This window comes from Camelus ferus, chromosome 10, assembly GCF_009834535.1.
Source record: "Camelus ferus isolate YT-003-E chromosome 10, BCGSAC_Cfer_1.0, whole genome shotgun sequence".
Lineage (NCBI taxonomy): Eukaryota > Metazoa > Chordata > Mammalia > Artiodactyla > Camelidae > Camelus > Camelus ferus.
In genome coordinates, this window is record NC_045705.1 from 67,409,220 (window position 1) to 67,424,809 (window position 15,590).

General features: G+C 49.4%; 1 protein-coding gene across 1 annotated transcript; it reads right to left on the bottom strand.

Annotated features, from left to right (window-relative positions):
• Window positions 1-281: 281 nt before the first annotated feature.
• LOC102508421 (aldehyde dehydrogenase family 3 member B2-like) lies at window positions 282-7,004 on the bottom strand. The gene is given in 11 exon segments (XM_032490006.1): window positions 282-1,950; window positions 2,193-2,292; window positions 2,836-3,002; window positions 3,716-4,070; window positions 4,072-4,103; window positions 4,374-4,455; window positions 4,557-4,642; window positions 4,816-4,936; window positions 5,124-5,234; window positions 5,618-5,780; window positions 6,883-7,004. Coding segments are annotated over 11 exon segments (1,461 nt in total). The 5' UTR covers window positions 6,942-7,004; the 3' UTR covers window positions 282-1,765.
• Window positions 7,005-15,590: the final 8,586 nt, after the last annotated feature.

The window sequence follows — 15,590 nt, forward strand, 5'->3', positions numbered from 1 at the left end:
GGGCCCAGGTTTTTCTGTGTGACCTTAGGAAGTGTCCTACACTCTCTGGGCCTGGGGACAGGAAGTCCTGCCCCACCTGTGGCAGCAGGCATACCTGGGTTTGAATTCAGCCTAAGCCTCACATTGTAAGCCTTAGAGACTCTGAAACTTAGAAACGCAGTCTCTCTGATCCTCAGTCTCTCTCCTGTTGACCAGAATGAGGACCCCATTATAGAGACTTTAGGTGTGGTGGGAACAAACACTGATGACCATGAGGGCAAAAGGAACAAGACTGGTTGTGATGAGGTGAGGGCCCAAAGAAGAAGTGCCCAAAGAATGTTTAATAAGCTCTGTCTTCTATTCTTTGTTCACTGGACCCATTGCCCAGACTATGGCCAGGAGACTCTCTGATTCTTCTCCGTCCCTCTGGCTTTCTCTTTTTAGTCCAAAGGCTATTTTAAGGAAACAACTTCCCAAGGTCAGGGTGGGGAGAAAGGTGATCTCTTAGACCCAGGCTCATTGGTCACTCATCTTCTCTCTGGACCACCTACCCATCCATCTGTTCACTCATCCATCCCGCCAGCTATCCATCATCTCTCACCCTATCACCCAGCCACTCACCTGCCCTTCTACCCACTCATTGTCTTATCCATCCATCAACCCACCCATTCATCCATCCAACCTCCCTTCATCGTTCACCATCTACTCACCCACTCACTCTTCCATCTATCCATCCATGCATCCTTCATCCATCCACCCACCCATCCTTCCTTCCTTCCATCCATCCTCTCGCTCCCTTATTCATTCTTTCCTTCACTCATCAACAAGCCCCTGTTAAACACCTCCTTTGAGTCCATCCTGTGCCTTTTGGAATCAACCAATCCCAACAATTCCCAGGGGAGCAGGAGGATCCTATGTCCTCTTGGTACTAGCTCAGCTTTCCCACAGTTCTGAGGGGTGAAGAGCCCACTGAAGCAAGACTGGATGGACTGGAAGTGGGCTCCCAGGGTGAGGACTAGGGGAAGATCAAGAGGCTGGTCATAATGGACCAGATAGGCTGTTTACTCATCCCCCACCCCCATATTTCTCAGGAAAGTCCACCATCACTCAGCTCTGCTCTGCTTTACTGTATAAACTCAGTTCAGCCCGTTCTGGCTCTAGACCCTCAGTTTTCCCATGTGTCAGAAGAAGTGAACAGATTTTATTTCTGCCTGCCCTGACCTCCTGGGAATCTACAGCAGGAAAGATAGACGTGGCCAGCATGTGAACAACCCCCTCATGTGCCCATAGCAGACATCACTAATCAACTATTGAACACCTTCCTCCTGTTTCCACAAGACCTCATCAGAGTCCTTGTAAATAGCACAATTCATTCAGGGAGACACCACCAAATGACCAGATCTGAGTTCAAGATTGGATCACTTCAGGTCAGACAAACCCAGCTCCCCAAACCAGTTGTGACTAAGATGTTAGAAATCACTCTGTTTTGGGAGCCTATTTGTAGATCAGACACAAGGGAGTCTTTTCTAACCACCAGAGATGCTCAGTCTTGGGGATGAGTTCTCCGTCACCAGATATGTCCAAGCAGAGGGTCAACAAATCTGTCAGGAGGCCGCAGGGGGGTCTTTAGCCCTGAAAGGGGCTGGACCAGTGGCCCAGAGGTCCTGCCCAGCCGGAGGTCTTTTCAGAAAAAAACCTAGAAGGAGGATCTTTGTGCTCCTGGACCCGACGCCCACTTTTCAGGGATGGAGGGGTGGGGATGCAGCACTGGCGGTGGGCAGGGTGCTCACAGAAGGGTGCAGCTCTGCTTGCCCAAGGCCCAGCTGATCAGCTGCTGTTTCCATTCAGAATAGGGAGGGTAGCGGATTGCGTTGAGCTTCTCCAGGCCCGAGTAGGAGAGCAGGCAGGCGCGGTGGTGGGAGAAGGTGTCGAAGGAGAACTTGCCGTGGTATCTTCCCATCCCACTGTTGCCTGCATGGGCACGGAAGTGAGGGCCTGAGGTCGGGCAGCCCACCGCCTAGCAGGGAGCTCAGGGAAAGCCACGCCATTCAAAGAGCCATTTTGCAGATAGGGAAACAGAGGCCTTGAGAGGCCTGGGGCCTAGACCAAGGCTGAATAGTGAGTGAGGCAAAACTAGGCCTTCCTTGGCCTGGGATGCCAAACTGGGCTTCCCTAGGGGTTGGGGCTGGAGGCTGAAGAAGGGCAGGGCTCACCGACTCCCCCCAGTGGCAGGGACGACAGGCTCATGTAGATGAAGCCCTCATTGCCTCCGAAGCTGCCGCTGCTGGTCCGATCCAGCATCCGGTTCACCACCTGGTGGGACGAGGGGAGGCCGGGGGCAGGGACGTGGCAGGTAGATTCATCATTCCACAGAGAGCATGGGGCCTCCCCGTCTCCATCCTCTACTGAGCTAGCCTTGCCCCTCTGAGCATGTTGCGGGGGCATGTGGCCGTGGGGAGCTGCAGTGAGTCTCAAGCAGCAGTGGTGTGTAGGCCCTGTCAGGCCCCATCTCTGCTCTGCCCCTGTCCCCCTTCAGGGGTTCTGCTTGCCCACACAGAACCTCTGCACGATTTAGGAAAAGGGGGCTATCTGGGCAGGTCAGACAGAAATGGTGCCTCCTCATCGGGTGGAGGCTGCCCTGACCAGGGCAGACAGCTAGCCAGCCATGCGTTGGTGCTGCCCCAGCCCTCTCTGCCAGGCACCTATGTGCAGGGAGCCGTTGTCCAAGTAACCTGGATTATAGTCAAGCTGGAGGCATCTGCTTCCCCAACCCTCAGAAGTGGGCCATGAAAGGGGAGGTAACCAGTCTCACCCCTTTGGCCCCTCTGTTGCCCCCAGTCTTGCCCAAGCCCCCACCTGGTTGCTGTTGGAGAAGGCGTACAGGGCCAGGGGCTTCTCCCGACGGTTGATGAAGTCGATGGCCTCGTCCAGGCCCCTCACGTTCATGATGGGCAGGATGGGCCCGAAGATCTCCTCCTGCATCACTGGCTCTGTCTCCTGCACGTCTACCAGCACCGTGGGGGCTGCCCAGGCACAGGGGATGGCTCAGCCCCAGGGGTGGGGCTTCAGACAGGGCCCAGGGACCCAGGGCTCCAGGCTCGGGGATGTTCTAGGGAGGAGAGCCTCCCCACAGCCCTGAGAAGTGACCGTGAGGAGTTCCCCAGCCTGACCAGGGCCTGTGAGGCCCCAAGAACCACTCAGCCTCGGTCTTACAGTCAGAGGGTGACCAGATCTTGGACCCCTGGGGTCTGAGGTCCCAGGTCCCAGCCCGTTGGGCAGCAGCATCACCCTCTGAGCCATTCGGCCCGGGAGGCTGGGGCTGCTTTGCTCACAGTGTAGAGGATGCTCAGCACAGGCTGTTGGAGTTCAGAACCGGGAATTGTGGGCTCACAGGACCTGGGGTCATGGCCCCGTGGAGCAGCAGATCGTGGGGTGGAAGATTGGAATGTGAGCTCTCGGGAACTGAGAACCCTGGGGTCTGAGCTTGGAGAATCCAGAGCCTGGGCCAGAGTGTGGAGTCGGGTCACAGGCTCAGATCACAGCAACACGGAACACGAGTGTCATGGAATTGTGGCACCGGAGCCGTGGATCAGGCTGGGCTCCAGCAGTGGGGTCGAGGGAGCCTCAGGGCCCAAGGCTTCAGGTGGGGCCCAGACTCAAAGCCCGGCTGTGGCCTCCAGCGTGGAGGGGCCTGAGCTGGGGTGGGGGACACAGTGGCAGGGAGGGCGGGACTCACCGATGTAGCGCTCGCTCTCATCACTCTGGCCACCGATGGCCACGCGGCCACAGCTCAGCAGGCCCCGGAGCCGCTGGAAATGTTTGTGGTTGATGATGCGGCCCAGATCCGGGGAGCTCTGGGGGTCATCGCCATAGAAACGGGTGATGGCGCTCTGCAGGGCGGGCAGCAGCCTCGCCTGCATTTCAGGGCTGCACAGGATGTAGTCGGGGGCTACGCAGGTCTGGCCAGTGTTGAAATAGCGGAACAAGACCACGCGGTTGGCCACAGTCTGGGGGTCACAGTCATCGTCCACATAGCAGGGGTTCTTGCCCCCCAGCTCCAGCGTGACGGGCGTCAGATGCTTGGCGGCGGCAAGCCATGATGATCTTGCCAACTCGAGGGCTCCCTGGGGACATGGGAGTTGACCCTCATCCTCAGTTGGCCTTGGCCAGATGGTTCAGGCACACCTCTCCTGGCCCATCCTGGCTTGCCCACTGGAATCTGCCCCTGGCCATGCTGCCCCAGGATCCTACCCAGCAAGGCCCACAGGCTAGGCCCCCTGTCTGGGTCAATTGCCATCTGAGATGCTCCCCACTGCCTCCTCCCTCCATGGCCTTCCCCATCCTATTTTCCAATGTCCTCCCTCCTCCCGGGACACTGGCTGGGCCACTCTCACCTGTGAAGAGGATATAGTCGAACTTGTGCTTCAGCAGCTGCCCCGTCTCCTCAGGCCCACCCAGCACCACGGCAAAGCAGCTCTGCAAAGCGGAACAGACAGCTCAGGGGATACAGCAGGACCTCTCACTGGCAGAGGTGGGGTTGTAGGATGTGGGCACTGAAGGGGCAGATCTACCCTCACCTGGTCCAGGTACTGAGGCAGCACCTCAGCCAGGACCTTCTCCATGCCCTTGCTGATTTCTGACGGCTTCAGCACCACGCAGTTCCCTGTGGGGACAGATGAGGGGATGTGGGAGAGGCCGTGCTCCCACACGCATTCAGGGGATAGGCTGGAAGAACAGAGATGCAAGGACGGCCCTGGAGGCTGGGGGACCACAAAACGGAATTCTGGGGCCTCCACTTTGGGAAGGGCTGTTGGGCTGGGAGCACACGGGGCTCACCTGCGGCAAGGGCGCCCACCAGGGGCGCCAGGGTCAGGTTCACAGGGTAGTTCCAAGGGGCGACGATGAGCACCAGGCCGAAGGGCTCCTTCCGGATGAAGGCAGAGCCCAGCTGCGTGAACTGGGGTGCGGGACTGACAGTGAGGTCCCACTGAGGACCACCCAGGGCCCAGCCTCGACCCTGTGTCCTCCAGCTGCCTGTGCAGTGGAGTCCACGTGAGGAGACAGAGGTCCTGAGAAAGTCAGCGACTCACCCTGGGTCTGGGCTGAGCTGCCTGGCACGACCCCTCCCCAGCACGCAGACTCACCAGATTCTTGGCCACTGACTCATCCTTCATCCAGGCGTGCAGGTTCTTGAGGGCCAGGTCCACCTCGTTCTGGCAGACGATAATCTCCGATATGTCTCCCTCAAAGGCCGACTGCAAGGAGGTGGCATTCGGGAGTCAGGCCCAGCAGGGTGGGGAGGGGATCTGGTGCTTTAGATTCCCAAGGGTCCCCACCGTGGATATGGAATCCATCTCCAGGAGCAGCTCCCCCATGGGACGCAGCAAGGAGTGTGGTTCTGGGGCCAGGTGGCCTAGGTTCCACTTCCACCTCTGCCAGTTCTTGGCGATGGGACTTTGGGCAAGTGACTTAACCCCCACGTGCCTCGGTTTCCCCACTGGGGACAGAAATCAAAGCTGCTTCACAGGTTTGCTGAGTCGAGGTTGTAGAGTGCCCGTGGCACACCGCAGGCCGGGAAGGGTCTGCTGGGTGAGCAGGACTGAACTGGGGACGCAGCCAGCTCCTGCTCCCCACCCACCTTGTGCAGGTCCTGTGCCAGCCCCTCCTGCAGAAGCTGCTTGTTCTCTCGCAGGAAGCGGCCCAGGCCCTCCAGCTGGGCAGCCCGGAACTCGGCCGGCCGCGTCCGCCCCGAGCCGAAGGCCTCCCGCAGCCGCTGCAGTGTGTCCGTGAAGGGGTCCATCCTGCAGGGCGGGAGAAGGGTGGGCTGGGATGCCCCCAGCTCCATGGCCCCCCCACCCCTGCCTGCACCCGTGTGGGCCCACAACACCCCCACAGGGACTTGGAAGTTTCCTTGCCTCAGAGGCCACGGAGGTTTTGTGGTGGCAGACAGAGGAACTGAGACCAGTGTGTGCCACATGTCCGCAGAGCACAAAGTGGGCTCCGTGCACTCTGGGGAGGTGATCCTGGAATCGGATCTCAAAGTAAAGAAGGAGGGCTGAGGTGGCTGTGGGAGGGCAGGGGTCCTGAGCCTGGGTGGCACAGCTGACTGCCTGGAGCCCCAAACCCATCCCCCATCCTGGCTTCGCCAATGCCCATGGGTACCCCAGCGGGTCTGAGAGTGGAGGAAGGATGGAGCCTTGGGTAGGGACAAGAAGTCCAGCAGGGATGCTGGGGGGAAGACTGCCTGGACCTTGAGAAAGAAAAGGGTCGGAGAGCCCCAAACTAGGGCTGCAAAACTGGGCACATCAAGCGTGCCTCTAATCTCTGTGTGTGTGGCCCCACAACCCCTCCTCCACCGGCATCACTGAGTGCCCTGCCCTTTTTATTGACTTCTCAGCATCTTTCTGTAGCTTCCAAATTTTCTATGATGAGAACGCAATACTTCCAGAACCAGCAAGAACAGGGAGAGTTGCTTCTACAACCCAGAACCAAAGACTCAGCTCCGGCCTTATCTCCCAAGAAGCTCCCCCGTTCCCCTGTCCCAGCTCCCTGGCACCTCCTGATCACAGCCCAGGTCACACGTCTGGTCCCTGTCTATCCACATGCTACCTCCTCCCCCAGCCTGGGGATCCTCTTGAGGGAAGACAGGGTTTGTTTCCACCTCTGTAGCCAGGCCAGCACAGGTCAGAGACAGACGGTTCCTCCAAGGGTGCTCCTAGGTGTCCCGGGGTCAGGGGGAAGCAGGGAGTGAGGCTCAGACAGGATAACTGACCAGAGACCATGCAGCACAGCAGTGGCCAGGACAGGCCGCAGGCCCACGGCCTCCTACCCTGTGGACCCACATCCTTTTCCCCACCCTCCCCCGTCCATGCCTCTGGCCCTCATCCCATGGGTCCCACATACCCCGGTGTCGGCTCCGACCCTGGATCCTTTGCCAAACCTTTGCTGCCTTTGCCTGACATTCTGCCTCCAGATGTGCCGACTGCTCCAGGCCCAAGTCTGACCCCACCCCTGCTGACAGCCAATCCTCCCAGGAGCCTGAGTAGCTGCTGGCCTCTACCAGATTCCCTGTGCACCTGTCTGGCAGTGGAGTGGCACCTGGGGCGAACCGACTGAAGCTCCATCTGGTCTGGCCTCCTCCTGACTCCCACATTGACACCCGTCACTTGCCTGCCCCACCCTGACACAGCTGGCCTGGAAACAGGTCTGGCAACTCCAGGCTGCTCTGTGTTGGCTAAGAAAGCCTGGCAGAACATCACTTGATTAAGGAGAAAGATAAGATTACAAGATGAAAACGAGTGGGGCCCTGGCAGCCTCCTCCAGGACACCCTCGGCCAGCAGAGCATTTCAGCCCACCCAGGTCCCTGCACCAAGTCCTCATGTCCGCCCGCCCCTCTCCATCCCCACCTCGCAGCGCTCCCTCATTTGCACTCTCCTAATGTGCCTGACTGGCATCCGTGGGGCAGAGGAAGGGGCCCTGGCAGCTGCAAAGAGAGCCAGGATGGGCAGGGGCATCTGTGGCTGGGGGCGGTGCGTCATTCTTTTCCCTTCTCCTATTTACTCCTTGGCAAGTTGCTTAACCTCTCAGAGCCTCTCTGAGGTAACAATTGCACTTAATTGTCATGGTTCTTGACATGGGCTCCCATGGGAAGACATGAGAGCAGACAGGACAGATCACAGCTCCTGACCTACAACTGGCACCCCTGGAGGTTGGCCATCAAATATTTCTGCCAGTATTTCTCCAGCACCTACTAGATTCCAGGAAGCAGAAGAATGTCTGTCTCTGGAATGTGTGTATCTCTCTGAATAAATCTACTTTTATTCAACTGTGGCCCTCTCTTGAATTCTTTCCTGCGTGAAGCCAGGGACCCACACTTTGCGGGATACGAACCATGGACTCAGCCTTCCTCCTGCTCTGCATTTTCCTGTATCAAAGGTGCTATTTCTTTTTTTGTGTGTATGTATGTATTTTATTGATGTATAGTCAGTTTACAATGTTGTATTGATTTCTGGTGCACAGCATAATGCTTCAGTCATACATGAACATACATATATTTGTTTTCATATTCTTTGTTACCATAAGTTACTACAAGATACTGAATATAGTTCCTTGTGCTGTACAGTAGAAACTTGTTTATCTATTTTATATATATTAGTATCTGCAAATCTCGAACTTCCAAAAGGTGCTAAATTAGGTCTCATTTACAGCAGGTTAGCAGGTGGACCTATCTTTGGGAGCCATTAACAGCCTACCATGGGGAGCAAAAGCCACTTTGTCACCCCTCGTGACATGGGATCATGACTCCCAGAAAAATGTATTCCAGTTGTCAACAAAAATTTGCTGTTCATTAAGGGGCAGACTGCACCCGGGACCTGGCTGAGAACCAGCCTGGCAGCACGCACCAGTCCTGAGGGGGTGACACTGAACACGTGGCCAAACAATCCGGATGGTCACTAGACGCTGGGCAGTGAAAGGCTGCAGCAGGCAGGGCCGCATCCGAGCTGAGTCCTGGGGGAGAGATGACCAGACACCTGTGGTTGTGAGGGAAGAGTGTCTGTTCCAGGTGGACGGACACAAAGGTGAGGGTCTAGGCCCAGGGGGAAATGATGTTTCCCCATCCTTTTGTTGATCCCGAGTACAGGGGAACCCATGAAGTGTCTCAGCAGGTGGCACCATCATAGTGCCTGCCCCTTTGGTTGGTCCTGGATGAGCCATAGGGGAGGGAGGAGACAGATGGAGCCCACAGGGATCGCCCAGGCCAGGCGTGGGGGTTTGGGTGAGGGTGTTGGCATGAATGGAGCTTTGCCTGTAGCACCTGGAGGACTTGCACTGGACTCGGGGATGGGGAAGGGAGCAAGAAAGGGGGGGTTGTGCAGGTTTCAGCTGAAACAAAGGGTGGATGGATGGATGGGCACCTGTCATTTCCTGAGAAGGAGGCTGGGGAGAAGCTGGGCTGTGGGAGGCAGGGACCATGAGTCAGGGGCTCAGGGCCAAGGTTGGCTGGGGTATGAATTTGGGCTCCATCTTCTCAAGGGTCATCTTCAAGACCACAGGACTGGAGGAAGTCACTAATGTGTCTGTGAAGGAGTCGTGAGGAACTACAGTCTGTAGGATGTGGGGACAGCAAAGGGGCAGCTAGAGACACAGTAAGACAGGACTAAAAGGAGCCCTTTGCCACAACCTTGGCAAATGTCATTGAAGTGGAGAGGCAAGTGAGAGACTGCACTGGCAGGGCTCAAGGAGGGGACCAAGAAGAAAGCAGGTGCCTACAAACCCGGGCTGATCAGTACGAGGAAAAGTGGCTTCCTTGATCCTACTGGATCTGGACTTCTCATCAGTTCAGTTTTCTGTCCAGTTTTCTATTGTTTTATTTTTCTTTTATCTTATTTTTTGGGGGTAATTAGGTTTATTTATTTTTATTTTATTTATTTTTTAATGGAGGTACTGGGGATTGAACCCAGAACCTCATGCATGCTAAGCACACACTCTGCCACTGAGCTATACCCTCCCTTGTCTTTTATCTTATTGATTTGTAGGAATTCTTTATATATTTGCAACAGTAATCCCTGCATATTTAGTATCTTTTCAATTAATTAACTTTATTTTCTAGAGCATTTTTAGCTTCACAGCAAAACTGAGCAAAAAGGAAAGAGAGTTCCCTTTGTCCCCCCTCCACACACACTCGACATCCCCCACCAGAGTGGTACCCTTGTTACGACCAATGAACCTCCATCGTCATCACTCAAAGTCCACGGTTTACCTTTGGGTTCACGCCTGGTGTTGCATGTTGTGACAAATGCATGAAGACATGTATCCACCACTGTAGATTTCAGAACGATTTCACGGCCCTGATCACCTGTGCTCTGCCTCGTCATCCCTCCCTCACCCCAAATCCCTGGCACCCACTGGTTTTTTTTTACTGTTTCTGTAGTTTCACCTAGCAAGGGCATCTTGGTTGCTTCCACATTTGGCAGCTAGGAATAAAGCTGCTGTAAACATTTTGTTCAGGTTTTTGTGTGGACATAAGCTTTCCGCTCCTTTGAGTAAATAAATACCAAGGAGCACGATTTCTGTATTATACAGGAGCTAAGATGAAGCGACGACTTCCAAGCTCCTAACAAGCCAGGTTGGAAGCCAGGTATATGTCTTGAAATATCTTCTCTGAGTTGACAGATTCTGTTTCCACTTTGTTTATGGTAGCCTCTGTGAATTAGATTTTAAGTTAATGTCGCAAAAGAGTAAACAAGCCCTGACATCCGAGAGCTGGGTTGGCACTGTCAGCTAGACTGTGCTGTTCTCCTGCAGAACATGAACAGAGTAACTGCAGCTGTTGGACCAGTCACAGCTTAATCTTCGTTCTAGTCTATACTCCCTACAGAGAAGATTTATGCAGGTACCCAACTATAGAAATAGCCCCACTTCCGACAGCACACAGTCCTGAGAAAAGCCCAACTTCCTCAAACCCTGCCCCAAACCACCTGACACAACCACGAGTCCTGTAAGTCATTTCTAATGCCGTCTTACTGACATGTCTCACAGTCCTCCCTGGCCTCATGAGCAATAAATCCAACTTATTCAAAGATAAGTGGGTTCGCAGTGGTCTTTGGCTAGAGGACATTACAAGCATAGTCTAATTAATTTTTTTTCTTTAAGATTTGTGCTTTTTTTTTTTTAATTTGTTTAAGAAATCTGTTTCCGGGGGGAGGGTATAGCTCAGTGGCAGAGTGCATGCCTAGCATACATACGTATTCAATCCCCAGTACTTCCATTAAAAAATAAACAAATAAATAAACCTAATTACCTCCACATCCCCATCCCCAAAAAGTCCCTAAGAATCCTGGGGTTACCCTAATTATGGATGAAGAATAAAGTAGTGGCATAATCTGGAAATCAAAAAAAAACTTTTTCTACCCTAAGTTTCTAAAAAAATTTTTTTTGGGTATTTTCTTCCACAAGTTGGCTTTTCACATTAAGTTTGTTTATTTTTCTTCTTTTGGTGGGGGGAGGTAATCAGGTTTATTTATTCTTAGAGGAGGTGCTGGGTTCAAACCCCAGGACCTCATGCATGCTCAGCATGCACTCTACCACTTGAGCTATACCCACCCCCTGCATTTAAAGTTCTGCTAGAATCTGTTTACTGTGGAAATGGTGTGAAGTAGAGATCCAGTGCAATTTTTTATAACCAGTCGTTCTAGCAATCATCTGGATGATAAATCGTCTCTAGTGAGTCTGCTTCTGAGCTCCCTCCTCTGTTCTGTAGACTTGTTTATTTCTCCCTCCTTATACCAATACTACGCTGTCTTGAGTACTATAGTTTAATAAAACATCTTGAAATCTAGTAGGGCAAGTCTCCCTGCCTTGATTTTCTTTCAAATTATCTTGGTTTATTCCTGGCCTATTTGTTTTCCATAAACATATTAGAATCAGCTCACCAAGTCACATGAAAATTTGTACTGGAGTCTTGATGGTGTTTAAATTTATAGATCATTTTTGGTGAATCTGACATCTTTAAGAATTTTCTCATCCATAAAGGTGATATAACTTTCCACTGATTCTGCTCTTTGTTAATGACTTTCAATACAATATTATAATTTTTTCTGCTAGCACACCTTTTGTTAGATGTATACCTAAGTAGCTTGCTTTTATTGCTATTCTAAAAGTTGCACTTTCTAGAAGTGTGTAGATGGAGTATGCGGATGCAATTTACTTCTTGTAGGAATCTTATTTTCATAACTAATTCTAATAATAATGAGGTTTTTATGTAAATGAAGATGAAGCAATTGACAATTTTGTTTCTTCCTTTTCAATTTTTACATTTGATTGGTTTTTCTTGTTTTACTCTATTGACTAGGACCTCCAGTGCAGTGTTAAATAGAAGCAAATGACAGTAGGAATTATTGTTTAGTTCTTGTTTTAGTGGGACTGTGTCTAAGGATTCACCTTTAAGTATAACTTTTGCTGTAGGTTTTTGGAAGATTTCTTTACCAGGGGACGAAAATTCCCTTTTATACCTAGCTTGATGAGAAACCTTGTTTTGTTTTGTTTTTTTTATTTTAAATCATAAACAGATAGTGAGTTTTGTCAGATGTTTTCTCTTTGTTGAAAAGATTATACATGTCTTTTCTCCTTTCATCTACTAATATGGTGAGTTACATTAGAAGAACTTTGTTTTTTATATGTTGCTGGATTAGGTTTGCTAATAAAATATTAAACACTTTAACATCTCTATTCATGCATGTAATTGACCTATCTTTTCCTTTTTCTTACTTTCTATTTCTGTTTTGGTATCAAGGATGGACTAGCTTAATGGAGTAAACTAGAGAGCGTTTCTTCTTTTCTATTCTCTGGAAGATACTTGTAAGCTCAGGATGACCTATTTCTTGCATATTTGGGAAAACACCTATAAACCCACTAGTGTAAAGTTTTCTTTATTGTTGTTATTGTTGTGTGTGTGCAAAGCGGCTGAAAGAATAATATAATCAATCCCCAGGTGACTCTGATAGGCAGCTTCTGACACGGCTCCCAGTGAGCCCTGCCTGTGGTACTCATGACGCTGTGTAGTCCTCTCCCTGTGAGTATGGGCTGCACCTAATGCCTTGCTTCTAAAGAACAGAATATAACAAACATGATGCAATGTTATTTATAATACTGGGTCATAAAGTATTATGATTCATAGAACATTAAAAGGATTACACTCCATGACTTAGTGGGACTTATCCCAGGAAATAAAGAGTGATTCAACAGCAAGAAAATAAATCAAAGTAATAGGTCACGTTAATACAGTGAAGGAAAAAAGGGACATGACTATATCAATAGATTTGAATTTTTTTGGCACATTCAACACCCTCTCATAATAAAAACACTCAGCAAACCAAGAATTGAAGGGGACTTCCTTCACATGACAAAAGGAGTTTATGAAAAATCCACAGCTAACTTTGTTCTCAATGGTGAAAGACTGAGAGTTTCCTTCTTAAGATCCGGAATAAGACGAGGATGACTGCTTTCACTGTCACCACACAACCAGCCCCTGTATTCTGAAAATGGATTAAGACTCAGAGGCAGAGTCTTGGGAGTATTAGAAAAGAATAGCTTTATTGCTTTACCAGGCAAAGGGGAGTCACAGCAGGCTCCTTTATGCCTTAGAGACTGTGAATCTGTCTTGGAGTTGGCGTCTTGAAGTTTTATAGAAAAGAACTGGATGGAACAGAAAAGGTGATAATAATCAGAGTGTTTTACAGGGTGCTGCTACATTCCCCTGAACCTTGATGAATCTTTCTGGCATCACAGGGGAACTGCAGAGGATCTGTCCACTCTTCTGAGATTATTGGCCCATGATCTTCATCCTGGTTAAAGTTATTGAATGTCTATGGGTTGTTTAGCATAAAAAGCAGAAAGGGGAAGAAAGCAAACTGCAGGATCTCTTAGGAAGAATCAGCAAACAGCTTTAGCATCAGGGAAGCTAGTTCATTTTCTACTCTTTCATCACCACTGCCATTCAATATTTTACTACAAATTCTAGCCAGAGTAATAAGACAAGAAAAAAGAAATAAAAGTCATCCAAATTGGAAATTAAGAAGCAACATAATTTTTATTTGCAAGTGATATGATTCTATATGTAAAAAATCCCAAAGAATACAAAAACACACATTTTTGCACATGCACTGCTAGAGCTAATAAAGAAATTCAGCAAAGTTACAGGGTCAACATTCAAAAATCAGTTGTGTTTCTATGCACCAGCAATAAACAATTTGAAAAAGAAATGAAAAAACAACTCCATTTACAATTTCATCCAAAAGAATAAAATACCTAGGAATAAATTTAACCAAGGAGGAAAACAATTTTTATACTGAAATGCAAATCACTGCTGAAAGAAATGAAAGAATATTTACATAAATGGAAAGATATTCTATGTTCATGGATTGGAAAACTTAATATTTTTTAAAGTATAATTTCATTTTATCTTTTTCCATAGGACAATTTTTCTTCAGTCCCTAAGGTAAGGAGAGACTGGTAAGAAGGAGACCAGATTGAGGTGGAAGAGAGATACCACTCCCTTCCCTAATGTGACCCTCAAAGTATGAACTCCAAGAGGGCTCAACCTTTATTTTTAGTCTCCTGCTGCTGTAGACCTACCAAGTTGCAAATTTTACCAAAATGCACAATTAACAATTCTAATGAAAAATTTTCACAGGACAGTTAAGAATTATAATTGGCACATCCTAAGGTGTCTTTCAAGAGGTGATGCTCCCAAGTTCTCCTGAATATGCAGATATTAAATGAGGTCCCCAGATGCTGCCTATTCTAAGTTCAGGCCTTCCAGGCCCTGAGATCTTTAAGCCCATGCACAAGAATGCCCCCTCTCAGCTTTCTGGCTATTCCTTGAGTACAATGTGGGTCTAGGACACTGCCCCACACTGGGGGATCCCACTTAGGTCTGAAATACTCAATGCGCCGTCATCTTTCAGCCCCATTGCCATCCAGTATCATTTGATTTATTCAGTATTCTGTAGGAGCCCAGCCTCCTAGAATGTAAGATAATAAGTCAGTTCTAACAATATATAATCTGTGAAAATTCTTCAATTGGCCATTTTTTTGCATTTAAAAAGGAGTCATACTTTATAACAAAAAGCCCCCCAAATGACAGACTGCACCCATATGAGGCCTCTAAACTTCTTGCCTCTATATGGTGATATTATTAGCAGATGGAATTGTTCTAAAATACTGGAAATGGCACCAAAGCAGAACGCGAGCACCCTTGGGCTCCTCATATCCACAATATGATGTAACTGCCACAGGGAGGAAGATTGACATTATCCCATGGTGTTTGTCTATCATTGCGCAATACAGCTCTATCCTGAAGGCTGTAAAGTTGCCTCAAAATTATATTCCAAATCCCAACAAGATTACTCGCATCCTGATAAACTCTGCCTAGACATCAAATTCATTCCTGATGGTAACAGCACTCTGATCTCCAGGTCCACATAGATGGATGGACTTAATTCCAGGAGCAACTCCTGTATCACTTCCCCCTTAGATGCTTCCCCTACCCCTAACAGCCCTATAAATATCGCACCAGTCCTCACGTGTCTTCAAAAACAGATCCGAAGTCCCACCTACCCCTCTCTTTTTCTCTCATATCCCCAATCCTTTCAAATAACATATGCATATGTATATAATCCTTAACTAAAATTACAGCACACACCCTTAATCAATGTTGAGCTTAGCATGGGCTGAGCTTAGCATCTGCCTTGCTTTCTCTAATTACTGCCTACTCTGCTAATCTTCTAGAAATTTTAATTGAAGCTATTTCCCCTGACCCCATTTTCCTACAGTTGTCCTCCACTTTTCTTTTCTTTTTTTATTTAGAGAATACTTTGTTAGTTTCTGTAATCAAACTAACAGATAAGACCTTACATATTTAGTACAATGTGTTACCCCTGTACAAGTGGAAAAACGTATGTTTAACGTTTCTAGACCAACATGGCTGTTCATTTTTGTACAGTGCCAACCCAACACAGTACAACTGGGATGCTTTTTCCAAAGTTGACAGCACAGCTAAAGTTTCCAAAAATTCAAATTATATATGTATATATGCATGTATATATAGATT